This window comes from Bufo gargarizans, chromosome 2 (genome assembly GCF_014858855.1).
Source record: "Bufo gargarizans isolate SCDJY-AF-19 chromosome 2, ASM1485885v1, whole genome shotgun sequence".
Classification (NCBI taxonomy): Eukaryota; Metazoa; Chordata; class Amphibia; order Anura; family Bufonidae; genus Bufo; species Bufo gargarizans.
The window spans coordinates 542,377,402-542,397,315 of NC_058081.1; the positions used below are offsets into that span (position 1 = coordinate 542,377,402).

At 39.2% G+C, this 19,914-nt stretch overlaps 1 protein-coding gene across 1 annotated transcript in view; it reads left to right on the top strand.

Annotated features, from left to right (window-relative positions):
- PRKCG (protein kinase C gamma) overlaps nt 1-19,613 on the top strand; it is a 635,634-nt gene extending 616,021 nt beyond the window's left edge. The window contains exons 15-18 of the mRNA XM_044278076.1: nt 8,469-8,549; nt 10,055-10,162; nt 10,881-11,021; nt 18,518-19,613. Coding sequence (XP_044134011.1) covers nt 8,469-8,549; nt 10,055-10,162; nt 10,881-11,021; nt 18,518-18,697 — 510 coding nt within the window. The 3' untranslated portion in view covers nt 18,698-19,613. The remainder of the gene's footprint in view (nt 1-8,468; nt 8,550-10,054; nt 10,163-10,880; nt 11,022-18,517) is intronic.
- Nucleotides 19,614-19,914: the final 301 nt, after the last annotated feature.

A 19,914-nucleotide genomic window follows, 5' to 3' on the forward strand; every position in this document is an offset into this window, starting at 1 on the left:
AAAATAATTCCTCTGACTCGAGCGGAGGGGATATGATGGTGGTGGTGGTGTCTTTGGCGGTGCACACAGCAGAGAGTGAAGAGGGTGCAGATAGAGATGATGAGGAGGGTGCAGAAGCGGAAGGCTGAGTGAGCCACTCAACCAATTCTGGTGTGTCCTTTGATATAATCACACACACCTTCTGCAACTTCCCACTTAGGCTCCGGCCTGGTGCACCTGCCCGACCCCTACCACCCCTGTGGAATGGCCTGCCTCTTCCTCTGCCTTTCATTTTCAAAATGACCCTGTGACAAAGTCCCTATAGAACAGAAGTATTTGTGGAAGAAGGTATTTCACACTCCTGCTTCAATCAGATTTTTTGGGGGGCAACTGGTATTTCACACCAGTAGAAATTATTTGCGTTTGTCACTATCTGTAGCTGAGGTAACACAACTAAACCGCAAACAAATGCTGCACTACCCAAATGCACTATATGGAAAGTATATAATTGGTATATAACACCCCTGCTTCAATAAAAAAAAATTGGGGGACAACTGGTATATCACACCAGTAGAAATTGTTTGTTCCAATAGCATTTGTCCCTATCTGTAGCTGAGGTAATGCAGCAAAACCGCAAACAAATGCTGCACTACCTAAATGCACTATATAGAAAGTATATTATTGGTATATCACACCCCTGCTTCAATCAGATTTTTCGGGGGGCAACTGGTATAGCACACCAGTAGAAATTATTTGTTCCAATAGTGTTTGCCCCTCTGTGTAGCTGCAGTATCTCAGCAGAACCGAACAGAACTGCTGCACAATACAAACACACTATAATATACTTTCTATATTAGAAAGTATATTATAAACATATTACACCCCTCAGTAAGTCACACCTATCGATAGCACACCTATACCAGTCCTTAAAAGGACTTTTGTGGCCCTATTAGCTAGCGTTTGGTGTCTCTAACAGTCTGTCCCTGCTCCACACAGCAACCTTTCCCTAGACTGGCAAAAGACTGAATGTGAAATGGCGGCTAGATAAGGTTTATTTATAAGTTGGGGGTATGTCCATGTGCTGAAACATTTTTATTGACTGTCCTGTACCACCTGATGGATGTGTCATGGGTCAAAGTTATTCACAATGTAAAAGAATATGGCGCCGGCTGACATTGCCATATGTTCGCCCGTTTGGCGAACCGCGAACATGCAAAGTTTGCCGTGAAATGACCGCCAGGCGAATCGTAAGGCCATCTCTAATAATGAGTACATAGTAGTGCATTAGCAGAAATGAAGTGGTCTTGTAAATTGCATTTTTCTAGATGGTTAACCTCTTTGGTTATCACTACATACTAACAGTCAGATATGAAAGGGTAAAATATAATCAATGACTTACACAATGCCTGCACAAGGAACCAGGCAGCTTCTTAATCACTGTAGGCATCCTATTCATATTTTATCTCTTTAATGATGTCAAACTGAGTTGCCAAAAAAGGTCATAGAAAGAGTTTTCTTTGCCTGATAGCTGGCATTTCTGCGTTTTAATGTATTTCATTGTTTTACATCAGTTGTTTTTAATTCAATATAAATAAGGTATTACAATAATTAATTAACATAAAATACTGTATCATCACAAGAGATATCTTATTGTAGATGTCTCAAAACATTTACTTTATATACTGAAGCCTACAGAAACCATTGAGATTTCATTAGCTTCAGTACTTTGTACAGCTAAAAACTGACATACATGCAGTAGGTTGACTTTGTACCATTTCACTAAATAAGACTCATAATATGCATGGGTAATAAAACAGACTATAAAGGATAAAAAAGAAGGCAGACACGTTATTGCTGTCTTTCGTCTTATGGCTGGTAAATAAGTTCTACATTTATGATTAATTATGAGATTACATAATACAATGGGCTCTTCTACATTGTATGGTTTGCTAATAAACCCCCTGCAGAATCTAATTACCTGCACTTTATGATTGTATATGGAGTTGCTGAAGTGGAGGTGATAAAATGTTTGCTTTCATGAAGAAAGTAGAAGAAGAAGAATGCCTGCCGTGCATACTGCTGCAAATATTTCTCCATTAAAGGGAACCTGTGACGTCCTTTATAATACCCTCATAGAGGTAAGCATAGTGCGGTGAAAGGCATCCTGATTTTAGTGGTCTGTCACAGTGGTCTGCGAATGAAAAGTGGTGGAGAACTTAATGTTTAATGCTAGCAGCATTCTCTGAAGAAGAATCTTTCGCTGTCAGAAAAAAGTCATGCTTATACATGACCTAACCCCTCCCTGTGTCCATCCACCAGTAATTGTTTTCTTCTATGGGAAGGCAGCAGTGGGGAGCAGGAGCTCATGAATAAGTCAGATGCTTCTCTAGCAGCTCCTGACCTTTCTCCAACACCTGCCAGTATTATACAGGAAGTTCTTGGAAACCACTTTAGTAAGAGACAGACCACTAAAATCGGTGTGAGTAAAGGATGTATTTTAACTTGATGAAATTATTATGGGATTTTTATAGGATTAGAAGAAGTGCACAGGAAATGACTGAATAGCCAATCACTGGTAAACTGGTCATAAGTGGTCATTTCCTGTGTATCAAGAGGTACCAGGAAGCATAGATTATGGAAATTGTTAAAAAGGTAGTGGTGAGGGAATAACAGTGGGTATGATTTTCAAAGATTTTTTGAGTATTCTCTGCCTGTTTAAAAAAATATATTATTCAGACAGGCCCTTTAATGAAAAATCAGTTAGATATCCACTAAAACATAGGGGATTGGGAATTCCAAGTTGGAAATTGTATTTCATTGCTTTGCAATAACGCTATATAATTGACTGTGAGTATCAAGTATTACAAAAGGTAACTACTTGATACAGTCTGGTTTACATGACAAGCAAACCACAAATTAATTTGGAGTAATAGGATTCAGTGTAGTATCAGGCATCTCACATACCAGGAACATAGCAGAGTCAGATATGAGATAAATGTTAAGATTATTCAAGGATGCTTTACCTTCAATCAGCAAATCACATGGTTAATTATAAAGTTCAGACTTCAGGTTCAGGGTACAGGTCTAGATTCCCCAGGGGCCAAGACCCATGGGTTTCTGTGCAGGAATAGAGTTTCTAGAAATGTAATAGATCCAAGTTTGTGACACTGGAACATTTACCAAGAGAGCAACCAGGAACTCCAGGGTTCAGAATCAGGAACTAAGCAAAGTTGAGTTTGAAGGCAGCAAGGCAAATTAGTGAAGCTATACAGTAAGGCTACTTTCACACTAGCGTTCGATCGGATCCGTTCTGAACGGATCCGATCATATTAATGCAGACGGAGGCTCCGTTCAGAACGGATCCGTCTGCATTAAAATGGCAAAAAAAAGCTAAGTGTGAAAATAGCCTCGGACGGATCCGTCCAGACTTTCAATGTAAAGTCAATGGGGGACGGATCCGCTTGAAGATTGAGCCATATTGTGGCATCTTCAAACGGATCCGTCCCCATTGACTTACATTGTAAGTCTGGACGGATCCGCACGCCTCCGCACGGCCAGGCGGACACCCGAACGCTGCAAGCAGCGTTCAGCTGTCCTCCTGTCCGTGCGGAGGCGAGCGGAGCGGAGGCTGAACGCCACCAGACTGTTGCAGTCTGAGCGGATCCGCTCCATTCAGACTGCATCAGGGCTGGACGGCTGCGTTCGGGTCCGCTCGTGAGCCCCTTCAAACGGAGCTCACGAGCGGACACCCGAACGCTAGTGTGAAAGCAGCCTGACCTGCAAAAGTTTGGCCACCCCTGGTCAAAATTACTGTTAATGTGAACAGTTGAAGATGAAATGAGTTGAAGATGAAATAATCTCCAAAATGCATAACGTTAAAGATGTAACACACGTTTCAACATTTTAAGTGGATTATTTTGGTTTTGTACATTTGTACAAGTATTTAGAGTGAAAACTGGAAAGGATTACCTAGCAAAAGTATGTGAACCCAAGGAGATTTAAGCATTAAGATAACTTTGACGAAGGTCTCAGACCTTAAATAGCCTGTTAGTGTTAAGGCTTGTTCACAATCCTCGTCAGGAAAAACTATGATGAAAATTTCAAAACTTTATTAATAACCAGACTCTTCTAAAAACACTCTGAAAATGAAAATGGTTGTTTAGACCCACAAAACAGAAGACTATAAGAAGATATTAAAGTTTTTTCAGCTTGCCATTTCCTCAGTTTTTGCTTAAAATACAAATGGAATATGTCATATTTCATCAGGCAACTCAGGCAGAGGGAAGTTTGCAGTACTAGTCAAAATAAGATTTGGTCCAGGAACAGATTCACATCCAAAACAAGTTCATCTTCAGGTACCAGCAGGTTATGACACAGATTCATGGTTCTGATTGAGATTTAAGATTAGGATAACATGTATAGTTTAGAGAAACAGCCACTAACTAGTGCAAAGACAGGAGAAGTGGCCCTAGTGCCACAGTACACATGATTCAAATACACTTCTATTGTGGAATATATAATGGGAATGGTTGGTGATATTAACTTCCTGTTTGTGGCACATTAGTATATGTGAGGTGGGAAACTTTTCAAGATGGGTGGTGACCATGGCGGCCATTTTGAATCCAACTTTTGTTTTTTCAATAGGAAGAGGGTCATGTGACACATCAAACTTATTTGGAATTTCACAAGAAAAACAATGGTGTGCTTGCTTTTAACGTAACTTTATTCTTTCATGAGTTATTTACAAGTTTCTGACCACTTATAAAATGTGTTCAATGTGCTGCCCATTGTGTTGAATTGTCAATGCAACCCTCTTCTCCCACTCTGTGTCAAGAGTGGTCGGAAACTGATGCACCCCTAAAGAAGAAATTCCAAAACAGTGACCCCATTTTAAAAACTATACCCCTCAAGGTATTCAAAACTGATTTTTACAAACTTTGCTAACCCTTTAGGTCAGGGATGGCCAACCTGTGGCTCTCCAGCTATTGCAAAACTACAACTCCCAGCATGCCCAGAATGTCTACAGCTATAAGCCTACAGCAGGGCATAGTGGGAGTTGTAGTTTTACAACAGCTGGAGAGCCACAGGTTGGCCATTCGTGCTTTAGGTGTTCCACAAGAGTTAAAGGAAAATAGAGATGAAATTTCAAAATGTCACTTTTTTGGCCGATTTTTCATTTTTAACAATTAAGGGTTAACTGCCAAACAAAACTTTATATTTATTACCCTGATTCTGTAGTTTACAGAAACACCCAATATGTAGTCGTAAACTGCTGTACGGGCACACGGCAGGGCGCAAAAGGAAAGGAACGCCACATGTTTTTTGGAAGGCAGATTTCACTAGGATAATTTTAAGCTGCCATGTCACATTTGAAGACCCCCTGATGCATCCCTAGAGTAGAAACTCCCCAAAAATTACCCTATTTAGGAAACTATGGGATAAGGTGGAAGTTCTGTTGGTACTATTTTAGGGTACATATGATTTTTGGTTGCTCTATATTACACTTTTTGTGAGGCAAGATAACAAAAAATAGCTGTTTTTATTTTTGGTTATTTACAATGACTTATGTAGTGGCTAATTTTTTTCAGTATGAGATGACGGTTTCATTAGTACTATTTTAGGGTGCGTTTGACTTTTTGATATCTTGCTATTACACTTTTTACACGGTTTTATAAAAAAAAATTACGATGTTTACCTGAGAGGTTAGGTCATGTGATATTTTTGGTGCAGGTCATTACGGATGTGGCAATACCTAATATGTATACTTTTTTTTATTTATGTAAGTTTTACACAATGATATCATTTTTGAAACAAACCAAAAAAATCATGTTTTAGTGTCTCCATAGTCTGAGAGCCATAGTGTTTTCAGTTTTTGGACGATTGTCTTAGGTAGGGTATCATTTTTGCAGGATGAGATGACGATTTGATTGGCACTTTTTTGGGGTACATATGACTTTTTGATCGCTTGCTATTACACTTTTTTGGTGGTGATACATAATATGTTTACTTTTTTTATTTCTTTTTTTACATTTATCACAATAAAATCATTTTGAAACAAAATCTCCATAGTCTGAGAGCCATAGTTTTTTTTATATTTTTGGGGGCGATTCTCTTAGGTAGGGGCTCATTTTTTGTGGGATGAGGTGATGGTTAGATTGGTACTATTTTGGGGAGCATATGTCTTTTTGATCACTTGGTGTTGCACTTTTAGTGAAGTAAAGTGACAAAAAATAGTTTTTTTTGTACAGTTTTTATTTACATTTTTTGACGGTGTTCACCTAAGGGGTTAGGTCATGCGATATTTTTATAGAGCCGGTCGATACGAACGTGGCGATACCTAATATATCTACTTTTCCATATTTTTTTCCAATATTTTTTACTTTCTTTTTTGAAAAGGATGCTTTTTTTTACTTGAAACTTTAAAAAAAAAATCTGTAAAAATAAATTTTTTAACTTTTTTTACACTTTACTTTTTTCCTACTTTAGGACTTTAACTTTTGGGGGTCTGATCCCCTATAGAATGCATCGCAATACTTCTGTATTGTGATGCATTGGCTGTAAGTGTACTACCAGTGTAATACACTTACAGCCTGCTTCCTGTGAGAAGGCAGCCACGATTCCTAAGGAAGGCATCAGGCTGCCTTCCCTGCCATCGGGTCCCCATCACAGCAGTGCGGTGACCCGATGGCCACCCTGCACATGTCTGAAGTCTGCATGTGCCACTGTCAGCGCTGACCGCAGCCGTGCAGGGCCTAATGTGCCGGCATTGGTGATTTTACCTATGCCAGCGCATACAGCAGGGGTCCGGCTATCAGTGACTGCCGGACCCCTGCAACGATTCGGGCTGTGGCAGCTCCTGCACCCGCCCGATCCGTTGCACTGTACATGTACGGCACTGGGCGTTAAGTCACATCCGATTGCGGCGTACATTTACGGCGCTGGGTGTTAAGGGGTTAAATGTAAGGATCCATTTACATGGACAGATCATCAGGACAAAAGTTTCTATGAATGCCCGTTCCCAATATTTGACCTATGTAATTCTATGTTTTGCTCATCGATCAATTCATCTCTTATGTGTCACTTAAAATGTAAAATAAAAACTATTGTCAGCAGCATATCTCTGTGGCTCATGCTTTGTGATAGATTTGGCACATCATGCTTGATATATTCGACACTTTTCTTTATGCCACCTGTTAGCTAAAGGCCCCTTTACACTGCTTAATGAAGCAGACGATTGGCAGGAGGGACACATTCCTTCCTGACAATCACCTGCTTGTCAGTGGAAGAGACACATGCAGTGATCTCCTCCACAGTATAGGGAGGAGGGATTGCTAATGCCATTACTCGACCCCATACAGGATATTTGTTTGCCAGCAGCAGAGTGCAGTTTAGATGGCAGGATCTGCTGCCATCAAATAATGATTTAGGTGACCTCACAAATGATCTTATTACCAAATGACTAAGGAATTTGCACATCCTTCAGGTGATCGGTGGCCCCCCTATACTAGCAGATAATCACTAACAAGTATTCCTATAAACTCTTGCTAGCGATTATCTGGCCAATGCTTAAGCAGTGTAAAGGGTTCTTTACTTTATACCAATGTTCTCCAATTTGTGTCTCCAGCCGTTGCAAAACTATACCTCCCATCATGCCCTGACAGTTGTATTGTTGTAGGTTAGAGATCAAAATGGCATTATTAATGACTAGGCATTAATTAGGGGACACAATTCTTGGCTTGTCCCAGGTGCTGGCAACACATGCTACTCCACTGTATATACAGTAACTACTATACATGTAAAGTCTTATCAGTCAGGTAGCTTGGAGACATCATCATCAGAGGTGACACTTGAAGTTTCTGGGTCCCAATGCAAAATCTGTAAAAGGCTATCTTATGCCATTCCTGCTGTTGGCATTTGTTTATTTAACTTGAGGGGCACCCTAAGGCACTAGAACCTGGACATAAAGACAACCTCTGAGCCCCCTATAGATAGTCCCTTAGCTGCCATCCATGTTTTCTCATTATATGATCAGTGAACTGTGTTCATACAATCCTTGTCACACAATTGAAACGTCTCACTGATCTCTGCCCTATAAAGGCTATGTGGTCTTCTGGCTGCTCGAATGTTTGTAATGCCAGACCACCTCCGTTTTCAGTGGACTAGGTTATAGTTTCAGCATTTTAGGACTGCTGCTCAGAAGATAAATCCATAAAGTGTTTCCAATAAAGACTTATTGCCTCTATATAAAATAACATTGATCATCAAGTAAAGTACTGGTTTAGTGAGTCTTAAAATTGTAACGGGATCTGTATTACATTGTTTGTGTCCAGGTATAATAGAATAGGTCTAGTTTACAGCACATCTTTTTTTTCTTCTAATCCCAATCCTCGGATATTTTACTACATATCTTAGCAGTCAATTAGGTCAAATCTGTACAGTGTTTAGCAGCTTGTGTTGATTTCATTTTCCAATAATGTGCATTTTTCCAGATTATTGCCTATCAGCCTTATGGGAAGTCAGTGGATTGGTGGTCTTATGGGGTTTTACTGTATGAAATGCTTGCAGGACAGGTAAGTGCCCACAGTTTATTATATCATATTATTACTATTTAGTCTCTTTCATTAGAGGAGAGGAGTGTTACCCCCTTAGTTGCCAAATTGCAGTTGGAAATGTGGCAATGAAACTAATTTAGACATAACAATGCTGATAGTACTGGTATAACCCCCCCAAAAAAATCTGTTTTATTCACCCATGTGCCATATGATATTTAGCTAACACCCAATGCTGGGTGTTACTTATCTGGTAAAGTGTTGAGTAAACCCTCCCAAACCCTGCTTCTCTGGCCTTCAGTGATGACTCCAGTCTTCCTTTTGGACATTCATTGAATGATGCATGGGCCATACTTACAATGCTCTGTGTGACATATCATGTACACTGTACAGGTCAAGAGTAGACAAGCATGAAGACCTGAGGGCTGCATGCAGGTAGAGATGAGCAAAGTTATCAAAAATTTGATTAAGCTGCTTCGACCAAAGTTCACAAAGAGATTTGATTCATTATGAATTACTTCATCACAAATCTTATTCCATTGTATGTACTGTAGCAGGTGCAATGACGGAAAACGGCGATCGCGCAGCCCCCCCGTCATTGAACCCCTCAGATGCCGCGTTTAACACTGATTACAGCACCTGACAGTCACATTGAGACCTTCCAGAGGTTAATCAGGGGTTAAAACTCAACCTCATCCATTTGCTTGCAGTCATCTTGATTGAATAAAATGCACCAGCTTGATAACATGGTGATGTCACACGTCACAGACATTTAACTTTTTTTTTTTAGAATGTTTTTTGGTTTAGTTTTTTTACTGCCATTTCAGTAAAAAAGTATTAGTTACCGCTAAGCACCAGGAAATCAAAGGCAAATCAAATTGTTCCCGAAATTCGGATTGAAGTTAATTCTTTGCTCAACACTAATTACAGGCATCTGTCAGCAGATTTGTACCCATGACACTGGCTGACCTGTTACATGTGCGCTTGGCAACTGAAGACATCTGTGTTGGTCTCATGTTCATATGTGCCCACCATGCTGAGGGAAAAAAAGGTGTTAATTTATGCAAATAAGCCTCTAGGAGAAACAGGGGTGTTGCCGTTACACCTAAAGGCTCTGGTCTTTCTGCAATTGCTGCACCCTCTGAACTTAGATTGACAGATCTAGGCAGTGAAAACATGATCATGTCTGGTCCTGACTTCTCCTAAAGTCTAAGTACAGAGGGTGCAGCAGTTAGAGATAGAACTAAATCTCTAGAAGTAATGGTAACGCTCCTGTTGCTCCTAGAGGCTCATTTGTGGACACATATGGACATGGCACCAACACAGATGCCTTCAGTTGCCAAGTGCACATGCAACAGGTCAGCCAGTGTCATAGGGACTAATCTGCTGACAGATGTCATTAAATCTTCCACAATATGAGCTAATACGGTGTTGTATTCCATTTTGTCTTATTCCATTCATCTTTAATTTTTTATGATCATAGAAAAGGAATAAAAATTTATGGTAATGTCTTCATGTTACAACAGCCCCCCTTTGATGGTGAAGATGAGGATGAGTTATTCCAGTCCATCATGGAGCAGACTGTATCTTATCCAAAATCCCTCTCCAGAGAGGCTGTGTCCATATGCAAAGGGGTAAAAAATATTTTTATTTTACTATTACTATGTACATATAATTATAATTGAAACTTTTAATTTGGGTAATATCAATCCACACCTAAATCGATCAACCAATTCAGCCAAATTGAACTCAAATTAAAGTTTGAACAATTTGTTTCGGTGGGTGTTCGACACCGGGGAACCCTGCTGGTCAGCTGTTTGAGAAGGCACCAGCGCTTCAGTGAACTCAAAGGGGAAAATCAGCTACCAATCTACAACAGGAATTGTGTCGTGTTTCTCATTACTGCATTCTGCTTGAAAATCTGGCTGGAAATTCCACAGCAATTCCAAGTGCACGTAGACGTGACCTTATGCATATTAAAAGTAGGCTATTTAATATGTTAATCACAATTTCTTTATTCTACTGGAATTGAAGTTTCGCCCACATCTTTAAGACTGTCCAAATAAGATGCCAGCTTCAGAGTTTACGCCGTTTTACACAGCGAGATATCATTCACTTCTTGCCTAAATTACATTTCTGTCAAAGAAATGTATTTTCTCATCTTCCATGTCTAGATTCAAAACAAGAAATTGTTTCTGTAATCAACATTAGGCTCTTATCAACCGGAAGAAAATGTCTTTGCTGTATGTTGTGAGTGATGGTTTAATTCACTGCAGAATTCATTAAATAGACTGGAAATCACATTTACATATAGACCGGCTAATATCTGTAGCTTTTTTTTTATTATGATAGTTGCTTACAAAACATCCTCTAAAACGACTCGGATCTGGCTGTGATGGGGAGCGGGATATACGTGATCATGCATTCTTCCGCTGGATTGACTGGGAACGTTTAGAGCGTCTAGAGATCCAGCCGCCTTTCAAACCACGTCCTGTAAGTTCAAATCTTTTGCAAATGTATTTTTATCCAAATGAAATGAACATTCTGAAATATTTATTTGTTTTGTATCTTAACCCCTTCCCTACTAGCGCCGTTCTAGTACGGCGCAGCGGGACGTGACTTGCCGCCCAGCACCATACTATTACGGCCTGCTGATTGGGCGGGTGCAGAATCTGCGCCCGCCAGATCACCTGCAGGGTACCGACTGTTCCCGTTAGCCTAACCCCTGCTGAATGTGTCAGCATCAGTGAAAACACCAATGCCGGCGCATTAACTCCTTCTATGCCGCGGTCAGTGGGACCTGCACGGCATTGGGACCTGTCTTCTATGGGTGCCCAGGAGATCCAGCCTCAGGCTGGGTCTGCTAGGCAACCTGTTAGTGTATTACTCTGTGTACAGATGTATTATAATGCATTGCAGAGGGGATCAGACCCCCAAAAGTTAAATTCAGAAAAAAAGTTTAAAACAAAAGTAAAAAAAAAACAGTGTTTTTAATTTAAAAAAAAGTTTTTATATAATACATTTTTTTAAAAAAATAAGAAAAAACACACATATTAAGCATCGCCACTTTTATAACGATCGGCTCTATAAATATATCACATGGTCCACCCCGTCCGATAAACACCAAAAAAAAAAAAAAAAGTGCAACACCAAGCGTTCAAAGACTTATGTCCAACCAATACCAATAAAACCTTTACCTCATCCAGCAAAAAGTTAGTCCCTACATAAGAAAATTGCTAAAAAAATAAAAAAAAACTATAGTTGTCAGAACATGAGACACTAAAACATATTTTTTTGGTTTCAAATATGCTATTATTGTGATAAATGGAAATACATTTTAAAAAAGTATACATATTAGGTATCGCCACGTCCATAACAACCAGTTCTATAAAAATATCACATGATCTAATCTCTCAGGTGAACACTGTAAAAAATACTGTGTTATATCACAAAAATTGCAACACCAAGCGATCAAAAATGCGTATGCCCCCCAAAAAATAACAAATTAAACCATCACCTCATCCCGCAAAAAATTAGACCCTACCTAAGACAATGGGTCAAAAAATGAAAAAAGCTATAGCTCTCAGACACTAAAATATGATTTTTTTTGTTGCTTCAAAACTGCTATTATTGTGCTAAAGTGAAATAAAAAAATAAAAAAAACAGTAGGCATATTAGGTATTGCCGCATTCATAACAACCTGCTGTATAAAAATACCACATTACCTAATCCCTCAGGTGAACACTGTAAAAATAGTAAAATAAAAATAGTGCCAAAATAGTACAAATCAAACCGTCACCTTATCCCGCAAAAAAGGAAACTCTAAATAAGATAATTGGTCAAAAAATAAAAAGCTATGGCTCTCAGACTATGGAGACACTAAAACATCATTTTTTTTGTTTCAAAAATGCTATTATTGTATAAAACTTAAATAAATATTAAAAAGTAAACATATTAGGTATTGCCACATCTGTAACGATCTGCTCTATAAAATTGTCACATGAACTAACCCCTCAGGTGAACGCTGTAAAAATAAATAAATAAAAACTGCCAATTTTTTGGTCACCTTGCCCCATAGAGTGTAATAATCAATGTTAACAAAATCATATGTGCCCAAAAATTGTACCAGTAAAAATGTCAACTCTTCCTGCAAAAAAAAGTCCCCGCACAAGACGATCAGCAGAAAAATAATAAAAAATAGGGCATTCAGAAAATGAAGACACAAAAATGCTTTATTATGTAAAACTGAAACAAACAAAATAGGCATATTTAATATAATTGCATCCGTAACAACCTGCTCTATAGAAATAGCACATGATCTACCCTGTCAGATAAATGTTGTAAAAAATAATAAATAAAAACTGTGCCAAAAAAGCCATTTTTTGGTTACCTTGCCTCACAAAAAACGTAATATAGAGCAATTAAAAATAATAATATGTACCCCAAAATAGTACCAATAAAACTGGTACCTTATCCCCTAGTTTCCAAAATGGGGTAACTTTTTGGGTGTTTCTACTATAAGGGTGCATCAGGGGGGCTTAAAATGGGACATGGCATCTAAACACCAGTCCAGCAAAATCTGGCTCCTAAAAACCATATGACTTTTTGTGCCCTGCCGCGTGCCCTTACATCAGTTTATGACCACATGTGGGGTGTTTCTGTAAACCTCATAATCAGGGTAATAAAATATTGAGTTTTGTTTGGCTGTTAACCCTCGATGTGTTCAAGAAAAAAATTGATTAAAATGGAAAATCGGCCAAAATGTGAAATTTTTATATTTCATCTCCATTTTCCTTTAATTCTTGTGAAACACCTAAAGGGTTAACTACGTTTGTAAAATCTGTTTTGAGTAGCTTGAGGGGTGCAGTTTCTACAATGGGGTCATTTATGGGGGGTTTTCACTATGTAAGCCCCACAAAGTGACTTCACACCTGAACTGGCCCTTAAAAAGTGGGTTTTGGAAATGTTCTTAAAAATTTTAAGAATTGCTTCTAAAATTCTAAGCCTTCTAACGTCCTAAAATGACATTTACAAAATGATGAAAGTGAATGGTATAGAGGCTCACCTGTCTGTTAGCAGGGATATGGTGCTCTTGTCAAAATTGATACACCCAATCAATAGTAAAATAAGTGATAATTGAACTAGTAGTGACAAGCACTCATTATCTACAACCACCCAGAGACTATGGGTCAAAATGTATATTTATTACAACCACTATATACACATATAAACACACCCCCACATAAAATACTTTTGGCATAATTGGCATTGATGTTGTAATTAATCGATGTTTGTAATATATCCATCTGTTGTCTGGCACACACATGGACTTCCTAATATTAGACTATGGGGATATATAGCACAATCCCATATATATCAAATTGATCGCTAAAAAAATCAGATTGATCACAATAGAGTTAAAATGTAACTGTCATATTTTTTATTTTTTGGGGGGAGTATTGGATTGTGGTGATTAATATCTCCTTGGTGGCCCTATTTCAACTTTTCACTGTGTATTCAATTACCCCTTAATTCCACAGTTTAGTTCCCTGCAATGCCTACTTTTACCTGTGCTTAAAATAAGGAAACTAGGCATGGTCCGTCTATCTGTTAATAGATGGAGGACGCAGAAGCACGCAGCGTGCAAGGTCAGATTACAGACAGCCAGGGACTGCAGGTAAATGATAAAAGCCAGGTCCTCCCCAGCAGCTGATAACAGTGCCTGGGCTGTGTGCACTTCTCCCTGTCCCTGCGCTTGGCAGACGCTCCCTCACTCAGCAGAGCTGGAGAATGCAGAGTTGAAGCAGCGCAGACCAGGGAAGGGAGATCTGCCTTCTGCTCAGTGTATAAATGAAAGCAACATGTGGTAAGAGGACCCCTTTGTGCTGCAGGAGATTAACCCTTTAGGGGGAGGGCTCTGGTTACTGACACTTTTGGGGGGCTATTGTTACTGGCTAGTGAGAGCAGGCGGGATTAGCCTCAGGGTGAGGGCAGTGGCCGCCATCTTAACTGAATAGTGAAATTGCAGTTTTATGCAGACTGGTTGCTAAGGGCTGAATCTTATTAAATATAGGGTAAGTCAGTCTAATAGTAACTGATTCTGGAATATCATGTTTATCATTAGTAACTACATATATGAAAATTTAAATTAGGGTCTAAATGTGACAGTTATCCTTTAAATGTTCAAATAAAGACTAAAAGGGCCTCAGCGCTGAGAACACATGTGAAAAAGAAAAAGGTTAAAATGATTAAAATGTCCACAAAGGGTTAATCAACCCCAAAAAAGGTTTCCACCGTGATAGTATAAGTTTTGAATCCATTCAAAAGCTACTCAATCATATTGGTGTAGCATGATTTGTATCCCATATTGGGTATAGTTAAATTCAGTAAGTGAGTCAGTCTTTTTGGCGTGTTAGTTAATACTGGGAGGTCACTTACACTGATAATCACAATGTTGCTAATAGTCAATAGAGTTACTACCCTCCGTTGTTCCATGGCGTCCCACGTGTCAGGCTGGGTATAACGTTTTTTATCTACCTCCTGAAGAATAGGGTGCAGACGATACCTTATCCTCCGGCTGCGCCACTCCTGAAGATTCGCATTCGGCGTCCCCCGTGGCTCAATAGTATGGAGGTCAAACTGTCACGTGTGTTGGCACTTTTACTTGCAGTCCCGCCATCAGTAGAACACTGGGAGGAGGATTGTAGGTTTCAGAGCGGCGCTTTTGTGTAGGTTCATCACAACTTTGCTCTTATTATTTGTCCATGTATATTTCAATGGAAGTCATCCAGATTTGCAGGTATCAAAACACCAGAGACATTTTGGAGTATAGCCTTACTCCTTCATCAGTGGCTACCCGCTAGGTTCTTAGTCTCCCCTTTTATATGGTCATCTAAAGCAGTGGTTATTCCAAATATCTGGAGAAATGGTTATCTCTTAAACCAGTACTGGATCAACATATTTTCTTACCATCATTGCATTTAAACCAATTTCCACTTGATTATAAAAAATCTAATATATAGATTATGTGTAACATGCAAATCTGCAGATTCTCCCAAAAAAATGCATATTAGTTTTCAATTCGGTTCTCATGCGTTTTTTTGCAGGAAGGTGCGATTTCTTGGGAGAGACTACTATCAATTACCCAGAGGTCAAAATAGATCCTACTTTCACATATACTAAAATATATTTACAAGTATGTATATTATACTGGTGGCAAACACTCTCCATTCATAAAAGTAATAAAAATAATACATAAAATATAATGTGAAATATTAATAAACATAATTAATCTTCCTAAAATATTCATAAACTTCGTTCATCCTCTTCAAGTGTAGAGAAGTAGTGGATGAAGTGGGGGCCTCCCACCAAGGGGAGGTCAGATCGCTGGTAACACAGCCTGGCTCCGTTTTCCCATCAGCGAGAGGCGTCCCATTAGCCACCACAGAAAGCCAAATAATTCAAATTCGGCATTAAGGCCACCTGGTACAAGTGTGTTGAATTCAAAGATTCTCCTCGATTCTAATCGTGACATTCTTTAAATATGATCTCCCCTTGGCGGGAGGCCCCCACTTCATCCACTACTCTTCTACACTTAAGGAGGATGAACAAAGTTTATGAATATTTTAGGAAGATGAATTAAGTTTATGAATTTTTCACATTATATTTTATGTATTATTTTTATTACTTTTATGAATGGAGAGTGCTTGCCGCCAGTATAATATACATACTTAGGAATATCTTCTAGTATATGTGAAAGTAGGATCTATTTTGACCTCTGGGTAATTGATAGTAGTCTCTCCCAAGAAAACGCACCTTCCTGCTAAAAAACGCAAGAGAACCGCATTGAAAACGCATGTGCATTTTTTGGGGAGAATCTGCAGATTTGCATGTTGCACATAATCTATATATTACATTTTTTACAATCATGTGGAAAATTTGTTGATCCAGTACTGGTTTGGGAGATAACCATTGCTCCAGATTTTTGGAATAACCACTGCTTTAGATGACCATATAAAAGGGGAGATTAAGAACCTAGCAGGTAGCCAGTGATGAAGGAGTAAGGCTATACTCCGAAATGTGTCTGGTGTTTTGATACCTGCAAATCTGGATGACTTCCATTGAAATATACATGGACAAATAATAAGAGCAAAGTTGCGACGAACCTACACACAAGCGCCGCTCTGAAACCTACAATCCTCCTCCCAGTGTTCTACTGATGGCGGCACCACAAGTAAAAGTGCCAGCATACGTGACAGTTTGACCTCCGAACTATTGAGCTACGTGGGATGCTGAATGCCAACCTTCAGGAGCGACGCAGCCGGAGGATAAGGTATCGCCTGCACCCTATTCTTCAGGAGGGAGGTAAAAAACGTTATACCCAGCCTGACACGTGGGACGCCATGGAACAACGGCGGGTAGTAACTCTATTGACTATTAGTAACATTGTGATTATCAGTGTAAGGCCTCATGCACATGACTGTGCCGTTTTTTGCGGTCTGCAAACCGCGGATCCGCAAAAAACGGAAGCCGCCCGTGTGCCTTTTGTAATTTGCGGAACGGAAATATAATGCCTATTCTTGTCCGCAAAGCGCGGACAAGAATAGGACATGTTATATTTTTTTAGCCGTGCCACGGAATGGAGCAACGGATGCGGACAGCACACGGAGTGCTGTCCACATCTTTTGCGGCCCCATTGAAGTGAAGGGGTCCGCATCCGAGACGCCGTGTGCATGAGGCCTGAGTGAAATCCCAGCATTAACTAACATGCCAAAAAGACTGGCTTACTTACTGAATTTAACTATACCCAATGAGGGATACAAACTATGCTACACCAATATGATTGAGTAACTTTCGGATGGATTAAAAACATAGATTATCACGGTGGAAAGCTTTTTTTGTGGACATTTTAACCATTTTAACCTTTTTCACATGTGTTCTCAGTGCTGAGGCCCTTTTAGTCTTTATTTAAACATCTAACTCTATTGTGATCAATCAGATTTTTTTTGTGTGATCAGTTTGATATATATGGGATTGTGCTATATATCCCCATATTAGGAAGTCCATGTGTGTGCCAGACGACAGACGGATATATCACAAACATTGATTAATTACGACATCAATGCCAGTTAACCGCGGCTGCTGACACACACAATTTGGCTAGACCTATTTATTTTTTATTATTTTTATTATTCATGAGTTTTTTTATATGCTTGTGTGTGTGTATATGTGTATATAGTGGTTGTAATAAATATAAATTTTGACCCATAGTCTCTGGGTGATTGTAGATAATTAGTGCTTGTCACTACTAGTTCAATTATTTGCAAAAAGATGCCAAAATAAAATTGACATATGGGGAATGTTAAATAATAAATATTTTATGAGGTATCACTTTCTATTTTAAAAGCAGAGAAATGTAAATTTTGAAAATTGCGTTAATTTTTCAAAATTTTCGATTTTTTCAAAAATAAAGGTTAAATAAATTGACTCAAATTTATGACTATCATGAAGTACAATGTGTCACGAGAAAACAATCTCAGAATGGCCTGGATAAATAAAAGTGTTCCAAATTTATTACCACATAACCTGTCTCTGCTCCCGCAACCTGTCTCTGCTATGGAAAGCATCATACTTATCAGCTCCCTGCCACTCTAATCATGCTCACTGGCTCCCATATGTCCATATTCCGGTCACTGACTATAGCAGTGATGTGTCCATATAAGAGACACATCACCGCTGAAGCCAGTGGTTGGCTGCAGCAGAGCAGGGCACCATGACTGGAAGAAAACAAACAAGCCGCGGTCTGGAAGATAGTCATACAAGAGCCAGCAAGCAGCACTATAGTGGCAGGGAGCAGGTACATATGATTATTTCCATAGTATAAGCATCAGCTAAAAGTTAGGTATTCCTAGACAACCCCTTTAAATAATGAATGATTTTTAATCAGTAGTACCGAGGCTCTGATTCTCTTATTTTATTTTTTGTTACAGTGTGGAAAGAGTGGTGAAAACTTTGACAAATTCTTCACTCGAGGTGCTGCAGTCCTTACACCTCCAGACCAGATGGTCTTAGCTGGCATTGACCAGAGTGAATTTGCTGGCTTCACATTCATCAATCCAGAGTTTGTCCATACTAATCCTCATAGTCCAGTTCCTATATCACTGGTGTGACCATTTGATATGTACCACAAGAAGCAGAAGGCATTTTCTCTAAGCCCCAATCCTTTGGTCAGCATGGTATACTCCTTGATAATGGCTTTCTTGGCAGTTTATGCCCTCACCCCCATTTTCTCCTTTTGTCCTGTCCTGCATCTTGGAAAAGCACTCAGTGTTGTAACGTGCCGTGTGAGGGGGCCAGGATGCAATAGTGAATCCATTCCTTCCGGGACCTGACACTGATCTGGCATTTGACTATAATTAGAACATGTTAAAAGCTGATCAATTTTGAAATTTGTGTGTTTTACCTTTGGGTTGCTCAGTTTCTGAAGGCCTCATGATAAAGAGCCAAGTCCTTGCTTTACTGCCTGCAATGAGGTCACATTGAAGTGGCACACAACAATATGGAGAGAAGATGAATTTCTATTCAGGGTGTTGGATCCCGATGGTGAGCCTATAAGATGGACGTCTGAGATTACTGATGTGTATTCATACTTGAAGCAAAACTAGAGTCTGGATAGACAATAAGCAATTGTCTCATTTAGTTTGCACAACCCCAACTTGGAATGGACTTAACACTGCCTGCTCCTCCCCCCAAAATTGCATCTAGCACTGGCATGCATGGCCTTTTATTATAATATATTTGTTTGCGTACAATATATCTAGGTGTTTATCCTGTTAATGTAGGCACAGGTCTAGGAAGAATTACCCTCAGAAAATGATGTATGTATTATATTCTTAGATCATCTGCTTTTTTGTGCATGGGCTGTAAGAGATCATACTGTGTGTACATGCTCGCTAGTCTGATCAGTTTTGCTGAGTCTTTCTGGACTTGGTATAGAAATAGTGGCAGGATAACTGGTTTGGGCTTCCATGGGTATATTTTGATAAATGACTTCCATGTATTCTGAATATTTTATTTGTAGTGTTTTTGAGTATTTTGACAAGTATAAAATGATGTTACATAAAGACTGCTGGGACCAACTTGAAGGTATTTTATGTTTCTTCTACAATAATTTATCAATTTACAGGGAGCTTACGATGAGGTTATGGTTGTGTGTTGTTTGACCATTTTAATAACAGTCTGTGATATCATGTTCTTCCTCTGCACACTGGTAGAATACTTGGATATATTGAGCATACGTCATAAAGGTATTGTGTTTATGATGTAGTTACAAGCCAATACAAATAGAGTTCAATCATGCCATCTGAGCAGCTACGTTCTCATTCTG